The 13,048-nt window shown below is 40.4% G+C and overlaps 1 protein-coding gene across 1 annotated transcript in view; it reads right to left on the bottom strand.

Moving 5' to 3' along the window:
• The window catches only part of aqr (aquarius intron-binding spliceosomal factor), a 54,444-nt gene that overhangs the window by 15,890 nt on the left and 25,506 nt on the right, over positions 1–13,048 (bottom strand). Inside the window, exons 23-29 of the mRNA XM_040137409.1 lie at positions 13,017–13,048; positions 9,864–9,999; positions 7,877–8,086; positions 5,124–5,261; positions 4,948–5,019; positions 2,594–2,781; positions 2,273–2,444 (exon numbers count right to left, since the gene is read on the bottom strand). The exon at positions 13,017–13,048 is cut by the window's right edge and continues 132 nt beyond it. Of these exons, the coding sequence (XP_039993343.1) occupies positions 2,273–2,444; positions 2,594–2,781; positions 4,948–5,019; positions 5,124–5,261; positions 7,877–8,086; positions 9,864–9,999; positions 13,017–13,048 (948 nt within the window). The remainder of the gene's footprint in view (positions 1–2,272; positions 2,445–2,593; positions 2,782–4,947; positions 5,020–5,123; positions 5,262–7,876; positions 8,087–9,863; positions 10,000–13,016) is intronic.

Below are 13,048 nucleotides of genomic sequence, written 5' to 3'. Positions count from 1 at the left end.
TTTATTCAGCTTCATCAACACTTCCTGGTCCAGCTGCACTGGATTCAACACATCAAAAACAGTGACAGCCTTTGTTCTTCTTCCACTTTTACCCATCTCCAAATGGCACAAATTCATATCTTTAATGACCACACCACGTTTCTACTATTATTTTATTTAAGTTTAGCAGTGAATGTCAGGTATAAGATGCTGTTTTTTTAAAGTGATTATATGCAAAATTATCTACAAAATGTTGAAAATCACAATGATGTTTCATCATTATTATTGCATGCTGGTGACAAGATGATTGACCACAAGAATTCAGTATTCAGTCTGACCGTTCCCTTACTGAGTACAAATTATTTAGGTATTAAAGACACCACTTCATTCGAGATTTAAGAGGAAGGATGTTTCTGTAAAGCCCTATTTTTAGTTAAACAGCTGCCTGCATTAAAAATACTAATGAGGTTGCTTTGTAGTTTGGTTGCAGAGAAAGAAAGATCAGGAGAACCAAAATCTAAGTAGACATCTGGCTGGCATTTCCAGCCTTCCCTACCTCATGTGCATGTTTACCATAAATGCGATCTAATTCCCTAAAACCCCAGAGAACTTGGCAAACATAACAACGTCAGACCCAACACATTGGAGTTTTAGCCAGAAGGCCCGAGACTACACAAGGACTCTGAAGGATGGAGAGAGGAAACAGAGCTAAAGGTAAGATGGTAGGTGAGAGAGGCTTGTAGTGTAGACAAAACACACAGAGATAATAAGAGGTATAAATCTACTATCTGCGAGTAAAGCCCACCATGCCTTTTGCTCTTATGCAATTTAAAATGTAGCTTGCGAAGCAGAAAAGGCTAAACTAGCAAGTCTAGTGGCTGAGTAAAGTCTGTTTCTAACAACAGACGATGTGGATTTAGATAAGCTTCTACCTTGTATCAGCCGTTTGACAACTTTGGAAGTACTATCAATAGGCTGAGACTCAATAAGGAAAGTGCTTTAGCAAATGAGCCGAAGAAGTGGGAACAGACCTTTGGACTGTGGAGTGTCTTTGTGCACACACGTGTTTGTGTGTATGATGGGTGTACAGCTCCTTTATAAGGGTGAAACAGGGTTTGTGCATTGTTTGTTCAGCTGTTACAGGCATCCAGCAAGCAGTGGATACAATTGCTTCTCTAGTGTCCAATTTATCCCCTCTGGTTCCTAGGAAAGTGTGTGTGTGTGTGTGTGTGCGCGTGTGTGTGTGTGTGTGAGAGAGAGTGTGTGTGTGGGTGTGTCTGTAAGTATGTGTGTGTGTGTCTCATTGTGAGTGATACTGGCAATTCCCTTGAGGAGCCAGAAAATGGCAACAGGCAAATGGAATTGAGGTTCATGTGACCTGGTGCCTCGAGAAGTGCACATGGTCTGGATTTAAGAACAATAAGAAGATCCATGGACATGAGCATGTACAATGTTCGCTGCTGCACTAACATGAAGCACTGTGATATGTTCATTGGCCATGCAGCTTATAAACAAACCAGTTTCTCAATTGATTTATTTTCTATTTGTCACTTATTTTATTAGTTAGACAAAAGAACCTGATCTTCAGTTGAATTGCTGGTGGATTTTTGATGACTGCGTTCTGTTGTGTTTGTGGTAGAAATTATTAACTATCATCTATTATGGTTTTAGCTTCCTTCCTTTATTTAAAAGAATACAGTTTTTGAGCACCACTTAATACCATTAAATAATCCAGTTAAAGTCACTGGTTTTGACTGTTAACATTTACATGGTAGTTTTGCTGTTATATTTGAAAATAACGTGGGCTCCTAGGCTGGAGTGGTGTCAAAGTAAACTTTTTTTTTTTTTTTTTTTACACACCCCCTATAATCCCTGCCCCCAGCCCACACAGAGCAATGTCATGATGAAACACAATCTGGTTCCTGGTGTGAAGGACAAACCCACTGGTCTGTGCTGGGCAGCCGGTGTTAGCTGCAGACCAAGCAGGGGTTATGAATATATCATATGGACTGGTAGCTAAACCATTAAATTTTAAAAATGAATGAACTACTGTGCAGCAACCAATTCAGAGGAAATGGAGGCTAGGGAGGAATATTGTGCTCTGGTCTGAAGGAACTACGTGTACATGAGTGTGTATCTGTGTAAAGGAGTGTATGAATTGTGCTTGTAAACTGCCACACATTCTGTAACTATTTATGCTGTGTGTGTACATCTGTGCTACAGATATACTGAATACTGGTGTCATACATTGGGTGCTCACAGTTATTTACGTACTGTAGTGCGTACTACTGACCTGGTAGAAGTAAGGGTTGGGCTCAGATTCTCCCACCCCATTGAAGTCCTCCACATTAATTAGCTGGAAGTCAAAGGTTACGCCAGGGTTGGGCACCTGGAACTCAGGCAGTCGCTGGACATGAGGTAGGTTCCCCAAGTGTTTGTAGCGCCAGTTGTACAGATTACACAGGCTGTGGGACAGAGAGAGACAGAAACACAAGACACACTGTTGTTACTGTATGTCCTTTAGAGAGGGGACAACACCAACCACTAACACACTGCGCACACAATTTGTATAGTCAAACTGATCCTATTATTCTGTTCTGCCAGGGTGACCCACCTCGCACGTGCACGACCCTGCGCATCCAGATCTATGGTGGGCACTCCCAGGCGCACAAATCTCGTGAAGAGAGACTGCTCCATGTTGGAGTACTTCTGGAAGGCCATGTTCTTGATAACAGGGGGCAGCTGGTGGTGATCTCCAATCATGATCCAACGCTTCAGCCTGCTGTAGCCATCCTCTGGATTCTGTACAGAGAGGAAGACAGAATAAATTAGTGGTAACAACATCTGGTACAAAGAATATTAAAATGAAATGCGGAGGTCTGTATGAGACTCAGTAAAATATTATCTTTTTCATTTTGCACAGTTGAACAGCTAATTAGGTTTCTCTTGAATATGGCTATCAAAACAAATGTCATGACTTACCTTTAAAGGTAGCTTCATTAGCTGTATAAAGTAAAATGTATCCTGCAAAGTCTAACCTATGTCCACATGTGTAATCCCAGCACACTACAACTACCCCATGTTGTCTACCTTTATTCAGTTACATTTTTTGTCTAATGACTTAACAATATGATATGCAACAACAACATTAAGTACCAGTTTGTAGGATTTAGTGACATATAACGGTGAGGTTCCAGCTTGTAACCAACTGGCCCTCCCCTCAACCCTCCCTTTCCAAATGTGTAGAAGAACCTATGGCGGCCTTCAGGTTTAGTAAAAACGCAAAAGAACCTCTCTAGAGCCAGTGTTTGGTTTGTCCATTATGGGCTACTACTCTATTACTGTAGAGACATGGCAGTGCAACATGGCAGGCTCCGTGGAAGAGGATCTGCTCCATATGTAGATATGAAGGGCTCATTCTAAGCTAACGCAAACACAACAATTCTTAGTTTCAGGTGATAATACTCTAATGAAAATGTAATTATGACTATTATATTCCATTTCTGTGAATAAATCCCCCTAAAATCCTAAACCTTTAAAGTTCGGGAAGGCAGTGAAACATGAAGGGCCACAACAGCCTGAATTTTACTCATGTCATGCTGCCAGATTTTGCAGTAGATGCAGTTTATTCGGGTCTTGACCTCAGACAAATCTGATACACCAAGCTTTGTAAGTCAAGAGCTGATTAAATCACTGAAATCACTGATAAGAGATGAATGACTGGATAATGAAAGGGACGAGGAGGAGGAGGAATAAATAGTTTAACTATGACGTATATCTGGCAGAAGGCTCTGGCTATGGCTCACTAGAGAAGAGAGATAAAGAGAGGAGCTCTAGCGAAGCTGTTGGATGGGCTGATGTGCTTAATGATCTCATCTGTAAACAAACATCAGCACTATCTCGGACAATTAGGCACAAATACCGAAGACAAGCACCATTACAGTGTTTGGAACCCATCAGTCAGACCTTAAAGGGGACCTATGATGCTCATTTCCAGCTTTATATTTTTATTCTGGGGTTCCACGAGAGTAGCTTTGGCTGATTCAAAGTTTAAAAAAAAAAGTCCTTATTTATCTCAAACCGCCTGTTATGCAGCCCCTCAGCTGAGCCTCTGACTGAAACAGGTAATATTAGCTCAGCTCTCCCTAAGAGTCCTCCTTAAAAGCCCACTTTCTTCTGATTGGCAGAACATCCAGACGCCTACCGAGAGGCAGCGCACCCAGCACTTGTGAACACTGCCTTATCCTCTTAACGGTGTGGAAGTTCTGAAAGCAAACTGCAAAAATTAGTAACTAGTAACTAAAACTAAGTAACATAACATAATTGATTGGAAATGGCAACCTCTAAAATCCAAATGTATATGTTCGAGCCCGAATCCAGTACGGAATATAAGAGTGGACAGCGTGAACTGCACTAAAAAAGATCACAGGAGGACGAATCTCTGTTTGGTAAATATTCCACCCATTACCTGCATATTGTGTGACGTAATGTTGGATTTAGTCTTTCAATCACAATTCGTATATACAAATTTTCTATATACGCCCCTGTTAATAGTTGTACATGAGGGAAATGCTCTAAAATGCTGACTGAAGTGGCAAACGTCTGCTGTCAAGACATACCAAAGGTAATGTTGCTAATCATCAACGACTGTACAGTAAACCTGCACTGTTGGTTTATTTGTATCGGAGTACATTAAATGCCTATACTACTCAAGTAGACTGTTTTGGGAGAATGAGCTGTGCTTGGAGTGACAGAAAATAAGGATATGCATAATAGATCCCCTTTAACAGAGAAAGTAGAAGACTGAGTCCTGAGTTAACGATCAAACTACACTTGATGTGGGAAATTACAACCGCACCTAGGCAATAAATTCTCAGGCCAGGCATAGGTGTAGGTAGGTGTTTTTCTTATTCATTAAGCATGCACTTATTAAGTCAACATTTTAGGACTTATTCAGAAGAGGATTACCTGTAACAATAGAGGGATGAAGGTCTCAATTTCCAGAATCTGAGCAGCTTCTTCCATCAGGATGTTGTCATACTAATGAAGAGAATCAGCAATTTAACACAAATACTTGAAGTAATGATAGTAAATACAAGCTTAACCAGGATGTCAAGTCTTTGTGTCAACTGAGAAGAGTCTACCTTAAATCCCAACTCCACCAGGTCATGACGTTTGAGTGCAGCATGTGTACAGGTCATAGCGATGATTTTGGCTTCCTTCACTAGTAGATACTTGGAGCGGTCCAGTCCACTTCTCAGCAGCTCAAAGGCCCTAAACTCCTTCCAGGGTAGAGAAGAGAAAAGGTGAGTTTCAGGTGAAAATCACTGCACACAGAAAAGTTTATTAAACAGGCGTGATTCGGAACATGTAGCATAAACAAATCAAGAGAGTCCACAACCTCCCATAAGCAATTGAAAACTACTTTTATAAAACCTCTGAGAATAACTTAGCTCAGAGTTAGATACCTATCATCTCACTCATCTATTTGTGAATGCAGTTATGTTTTCTTTTTCATTTTCTCACAATGGAACCTTCCTATTGTTATTGGAAGGCAGAAGTGACAAAATGATGGATGATTACTGTGAAAGAAGATGGATAAGATAATTATCTAAGGTAGAGTTAATAGCACCTTTAATAGAAAAAGGGGCACAGTTCGATATTCCAAAATACATCAGTTACATTGTTGTATCTTCCCACATTAAATGGATGTAGGTGTTTGAAAAACTTAAGACCTAGCACTCTATAATAGCCCCAAATTGCTGCCACTTCTGATTCCTTGGAGATGTGCCCTAAATTCAAACTACAAGACAGTCACAAAAGAAGATTAAGTGACTGGCAACCTATCCTGTCTTTTAATGAAACATATCCTTAACATAATCCCTCTGCTCTCTACTCTCATTAGCAGACACAGTCTCCCATTTTCTCATGTTGCAGTGATACAGAGAACAGCCAGACACAGGGCTGCTTTGTAGAGAGTATTTTTGGTGTAGTTTTGCTGTTCAATAACTGCAGCTTGAGGAACACTTTTTAGCTCAGATTTTCTTACTTGGCTTGTACTGGAATGAAAAATGTAGGACCGGTTTTTAACCAAAATACAAATCAGTTCATTTCAGAAAGCTCATATCATGGCAGTGAGATAACCACGCTGTTGGGGGGATATGGGTAAATAGGTGGGCTAATTTCAGGTTGCCACACTAGATGTGTAGGGGCAGCAAAGGGAGAGAGGGAAGGAGGATGGGAGAAATAGACAGCACTGTGGTATAAATATTGATGTGTTACTATTTTAGCATTAATATTAAACCAATCAAATCATGCAATATAGATGACATCTATTTTTAACCACTGTGGCTCCAGAGCAGTTGAAGGGTGAAATCAAGATGGTAAGGATTCAGGGACATTGAGAGGGAGGAGAGAAAAAAACAAAAAGAAGTAACCAGCAGTAAAGATGTGGCGGGACTGCAGAGCAGGAAACAGGAGATGTCTATAGAGAAGAATCTCAGGAGACACACTGTGCCCCTGTCTATCTGTCTGTCTAGCAATAAATTCTTAGGATATTCCTTTGACAGCTTATTCCAAACTGCTTTTACATTTGAAAAGGCAGACAGATAAGCAAATTCAGCAGGATTTTGCTTTCCCTACCCTGCAACACAGACAGCAATACCTCCTAATGGGTGTATAGATTTCACTGCAGCATGGGTGAGGCTATGGGAGGAGGGAGAGGTGCTGTGATGCAGTGATACAGAGGCCAGCTAGATAAATCAAGGTCACCACATGTGTTGGGATATTACCTCCAGCCAATAACTTCTTTATTGCTTTTTGGAGACCTTCTTGGTGTTGCCGTAAATCTGAAATGTTATTGTTATCCCTATAGAAATACTCAATGGGCTGAGGACGAATGATAACACATCTTTAGCTGCTTGTTTGTGTGTGAGAAAGAGTGTGAAAAAGAGTGATAGAGAGTAAAAAAGATAAATGGTAAGAGCCATCATCAGTTTGTTGTTTTGCTTATCTTTTCCAAAGGATCAGCAAAGATATCTATAGGTATACAGTACATGTAGTTGTAAGTATCTTATATAATGACTGACTCTTTCAACTGAAGCAAAGAGATAGGTGATGACTTAGAAATTCAAAAGTGGCAGAAGAGCTACTCATCTGCAGACATATCCACAAAGAGACAGTCAGTGTCTGACCAATTACTGTTAATCTACAACAACCTGTCACTATGGTGGCCAGTAAGCCATCATAGTGCCCCCTGAAGTCGAATTACTGACTCGGAAAGTTGGAAGAACCTCACCCGCCCAACCTCAAAATCCAAGATGGCTGCTCCACACATTAACAGTAGTGAAAGCTGTACTTATATACTTTTTATTAGCACTTCTGTTTTATCTGTCTCATTAAATCAGTAGTACACACAGTACAGTCACACTTGTATCTGTGGACATGTTGCTACGGCGTTATATACATGTGCAAAACACAGGTTATGCGCAGTTATTAACTGTTATTGCTAACAATGGCTAGCCTGGCTAGAACTGGTATTTCTAAGAAATAATAATTGCGCCCATCTTGGTTTTCTGGCTCGTTGTTGGAACGCTGACAAATCGGGTTTTGTTCTGAGTTAATGGACAAGCAATAGCCTGTGTGTGCGTTTGAGTCAAAGAAGGAAAGGACATATACCTCTGCTTTGTTAGAAATTGTGTGTTAATGTGTGCTTTTGTACATGTTATTTATTGCTGTGCACATTTTCTCTAAAAAAAAAAAAAAAAATTGCATTTCCTTATCCTATTACACTTAGGTAATCTCTTTACATTCCACTGGGTGTTGCTCAGCAGTGGGAGAACGCGTATACTCTGTGTTCTTGTGTGTTCTTGTGCGTGCGTGTGTGTAACCTTCTTACTTCCAGCTGGGTAAATATTTTCTTGATGTGGCGGTAGCAGCCCTCTGCAATGACCATGTCCTCTTCATATGACCGACCCTTGAACACAGGCTGGGGGGCGTTGGAAAAGTACTTGTGGAAGGGAAAGTGCGCAGCCACAACCTCCACCTCCACTTCCTTGCCCTGTTTAGGCCTGACTTTGCTCATGTACTCTTCCCAGCGAGATATCACCTGTGATGGGCAGCAGACATATAGTAGTGATATTCTGTGTTTAGTATCAACCGCAGAGTATCACACATCCATGTAGCTCTTATGTAGAGAACCTTCTAAATTGTTCCCGCTGTTCTGGCAGTTTCTAAGTGCTTGAAAGGTAGAGTGGGTTGATATGCATGACTGCTGCTACTGAAATTATATTAACTGAAAAATTAACACCAAAGTATGTGGTACTACAGCTGTGTTTAAATTTAGAAGATCACTAAAAAAACTGCACTAGTTGGTTGATGGAGGTTTAATGTTTACCATATTCTGTATGAGCACACGGGGGGGTTGCATGGCTTTGCCCAGCCTAAATGGTGTTTGCTGTCTTTTCTTTATAATTATTTGACCACAGCTAAAAGCACATTACACACAAATGAACAAATAGGAAGAGATAGCCTCCCTCTTACAGAGGTGCCCCTGCTGAGCACCTAATAAACCAGCTTCAACCAAACAGCGGGGTAGCCTAGTTCTATAAATACCTTTGTGAAAAAAAAAACAACCTTAAGTATAACATTAATAAGTCTGCTGAAGGACTCATCTTGATTGTGTGTTAAGTATCTGTCTGTATGGACTATTAAGACCACCATCCTTAAGCATGTCCACATATACATTGTTATTGAACACTGACAGAGAAGTCTGCTCATTGTCACAGATTCACCAAGCTAACAAATTCTTGACATTCACATCTTCAAATGTCACAGAACTACACTGATAGCCAGTTTTCAGAGCTAAAAAAAAAAGTACAAAAACTCTAAAACTCCAAAATAAGTGTGGGTTGAGAATCTAATCTCCATGCAAAATCAAATTAATAAGGAATCACATTGGTTTGTGTGTGTGTGTGTGTGTGTGTGTGTGTGTGTGTGTGTGTGTGTGTGTGTGTGTGTGTGTGTGTGTGTGTGTGTGTGTGTGAGAGAGAGAGAATGACCACTTGCAGACTGCTGGCAAGGTGCAAAAATGGTAGCATAAATACCATTATAAACTCTGACACTGGAGCTCAGGTAACAGCCAGGGTATTTGTTATGGCTTTGACTCACCCACTATCTCCTGTAAGATGTAGTTTTAGAAATGACTGCCTCTAAAAACTATGTCATTGGCATCTTTGCACAGTTTGTAAATCTAACATTACTGTTGTGATGTGATGTGATACTTGACTGACAGTTGCTTGTTTTTTTTTTTTTTGTCTTCAGGAAAAAGAAAGGTTGGATATTAAATTGAGTTCCACGTGACACTGAATATGACAGTTACACCCTGCACTTCTTTATGTTACAAAGGTCTATAATGTCTATTTTAGAGCCCTCCTAGTGAAGCATGAGAATGCAAGTAATTAGTTGTCTGCAGTGGTATTTTTCCTGCAGCCCAAGAGGACAGTGATAATTAGGTGACAGGAATAAACAACGAGGGCTGAGACTGTTTGTAGGTATTTGCAGTCTAGGCAAAAAAGAGCAGCTAGTGAAATGGAAATTTCAATAATGTCTGGATTTGATTGGCATGAATATGTGTGAGGAACAGGAGAGAAAATACAGAAATCAATTCTAATTAATTCAGTAAAATATCTCCTGGATCCCCTTAACTCACTCTCTCTCTCTCCTCTCTCTCAACGCAAATTTCGTAGTGTTTAATGGCTTAATAGTAGGATGGAGAGGAGCAGTCGACTGTTTATTCAACAATGGCTCATGACTCAACAATTGCATTTTTCATTTTTTTTCTCTGCAGATAACAAACACACATACACAAATAGTAATAATCATACCTGGTAGAGGTAAAAGTGTCCAGCAGTCTCGCAGGTGTAAGAAACATCTCCCGGGACATCCAAGCTCTCCTGTAACCTCCCCACCTCTCTGAGGAGCTCCAGCCTTCTAGTTAGGACATAGTTTACCCTGCCATATCTGGAGACAGGCAGCATAGCATAGTTAGTCATCAATCTAAACAGTTTACCTTTTTGTATGAGGATAAACAAGACAGTTACAATTATCTGGGGCAACAAAGATGTAACAAGATTGATGTTAAGAGCGACCTACATGCTTGTTAAGCAACCCAGACCGAAACTTCAGGCAAACTACTGCATGTAACAAACATGTAATTTAATGTTTCCTCTAATTGTGGATTCAGCCTCTGATTTGATCTGGATCACATTCCACCAGGGCATTAGTTGTTTATTGTTCATGAACTGATTAATAGAGCAGAGTTGATCTCAATCTGAAAATTGTCATGAGATTATAGAGTTGGTTGTGTGGAATTTTGGCAGTAATTGCCTTTATTGCATTTCTGCCCCTGGCTCAGAGCGTGCAGGTGCTCAAATTCTGGTCAACTGATGACATACAGACTTTTATAGAGTAAAATACATTGTAAATCTAACCCTTGATTACAGAGGTTAAAGACAGCAATGACTATCCCTGATAGAGCACAAGGTTTGTTTAGGTTCTATCATGCATCCTATTGTGCAGCTAAACAATACTGCTTAAAGGCTATTAGCAGCTGGCAACGAGACAAGCAGCACACACAGACAGAAAGTGGGTGGGGTCGTAGGGTAATACCAGAGGTGAACTGTATTTTTTGACCCTGTGCAAAGATCCTCAGTCAGCAGATGACTCAAAGACAATCACACTGATCTGTTTGGCCTGAATAAACTTTAATAAAAATGGGGGAGTGACCTTGCTTCCCAGAATGGCAGACCTGTAATGCACTCAGCTACTCTCTGAGACAGAAACCAAAAATAGATACACAAGTGTTAACAACAGTCTACATTTACTGACAAGGTTATGCTTTATTTTTTAAAACCCATAAAATGTAAAGCTTGCACACAACAGCAGCAACTGTGCTTGAATCTGGACAGGGATACTGATTTTAATTAATTTAGGGTACAAATAGAGACTCTCAACAACTAAATGTGATCTCTTCTATGCTCTACTCTCAAAATCTCATTAAAACAGCTCAAAATTCATCATGAAATGCAGGGAGGCAGTGTAAATTGATAGTGCTGTAGCTTTCCCTTTGTTAGGTATTTGGAGGAACACTGCCTTCCATTTTTCATCTCGTATACAGTGTTAATTAAAACTCTCTGGGTCTTTCCTCTCGCTGGTGTCAGTGGGGTGGAAGGAGTGTGGAGTCTGCATGTTATTATGAGGCAGCCAGGCAGGCGAGAACATTCTAAATGCTGCTAGCCAAAGCTCCTTTTATATCTGCGTTGCTGCATAATTTAAGAATGTAACAGACTGCCTCCATGTGCAGACCCCAGTTCCCATAAAACGCTATTCATACTAAAGTCATTTACTCACACGGAGCAATAGCCTCACATAGGGAATAGCAAATGAGCGACATGCATAACCCCTCCCTCCTCTGGAAGTGCTGCTAAGAGATATAGGTTGCAATTTGCTCAGTGACACAGATGGATAAGGTGGTAGTTAACAATGTAGGCTATAAGGCAACTTTAAATAGCATAAAAACTTACTAATATTCCATAACACTGAGCTATTTATATTCAAAAGCAGGCTAAAAAGAATTGTGAGTAAAACAGAGAAGATTCTGGCTGATTCATCTAATAATGGTGTTAAATATAGCAGCAGTCATGTAGACCTGTAAATGTTTTGGGTATCATGAGATAATCTCTTTTTCTCAAGTCTGTCATGAGTGCTCAAAGTGCACTGCCCCCCTACCTTCTCTTTTCCTATCTCACTATGTCTCAGTAGTGAGGACTGACTCACTATCCTTCAAGGCAAATTTACAAACACGCGCACACACACACTCACACACACACACACACACACACACACACACACACACACACACACACACACACACACACACACACACACACACACACACACACACAACCACACACAGAATGAAGCTTACAAAAAGACGTGGGTGAGAGAGCTGGGAAATACTGGAGCTTCCTTAACAGGACTCTAGTGGTTCTTGTCTTGGGCTATTTGTTCTGTGCCCTGCCACCAGTGCAGTGTAAAGAATAGCAGTACGATGTGTTTTATGTGCCCATTAGGGTGTAGACAAAGAAAGATCTTAAACAACTAGTGTTAAAACTGCTGTACATGTTGGCTTCATTAACCACAGATTTAAGAAGAGCTCCTTCCTGACCTGAGTTAAATAAACATTCTAATAGTCTGAAATGAAATGTATTTATTCATGTAATTACTTATTTATTCATTATTTAGTCATTTAATTATTCCATCATATTGTATATTAATTATTTACTAAATGCTTTAATTTATCCCTGAGGTTGGAAAATGACAACATTACTACAGCTACTTCCCTGTTCAACTTATAACACAGGTTCTCAAAAACTTTTTTCAACATTTTGTGTGTACATTACACCACATTTATATATTCAGATTTTCCATACCTGTAGTAAATCTACATCTCTCTCCCTCTCTCTACATGGCTTTTTGCCACCCACCTCTTCTTGAAAATTATTCTGAAAGTGGCTTGTACAAACAGCTATGGGGTCAGTTCTTGTGGTCCAGAATAGTGATGAGATGGTTTATCAGACAGGCACTGCCTGTCAGTGTAGGGCTGTAGGGAGAGATCCCTTACACTAGCGAAAGGCCTGAGAGGGCAACAATGTCTAACGAAGATAAACCAGGTTCCTGGCCTGGCATAAGGGAGTATCGAGTAGCCCTGTCACTGTGTTAGCTCAGACTAATTATGTATGTGGGCAGCTGGGTTGCTTTAATGCATGTATGTTTGTGTGCCTGTTGTGATCAAACTGGCGAGGGTTGCCTTTGTAGTACACATATACACTTCAACTCTGTAACAATTTGTTGAATGCACTTTCACATATGCATGTGTGAATTCAAGTTGTCTCGGTTTTCACATGTGCATTTCTGTTTGTTTAGGTGCATCTAACTGTGTGTGGGGTCTCGCTCCACCTGTCCCTTGCTGTCCTCACCTGCTGAAGTCCTTCTCAGTCTCCAGCTCCTC

Source organism: Xiphias gladius, chromosome 10, assembly GCF_016859285.1.
Source record: "Xiphias gladius isolate SHS-SW01 ecotype Sanya breed wild chromosome 10, ASM1685928v1, whole genome shotgun sequence".
Lineage (NCBI taxonomy): Eukaryota > Metazoa > Chordata > Actinopteri > Istiophoriformes > Xiphiidae > Xiphias > Xiphias gladius.
The sequence above is the reverse complement of the archived record's forward strand: the minus strand, read 5'-3'. Positions and strand labels throughout refer to the sequence as shown.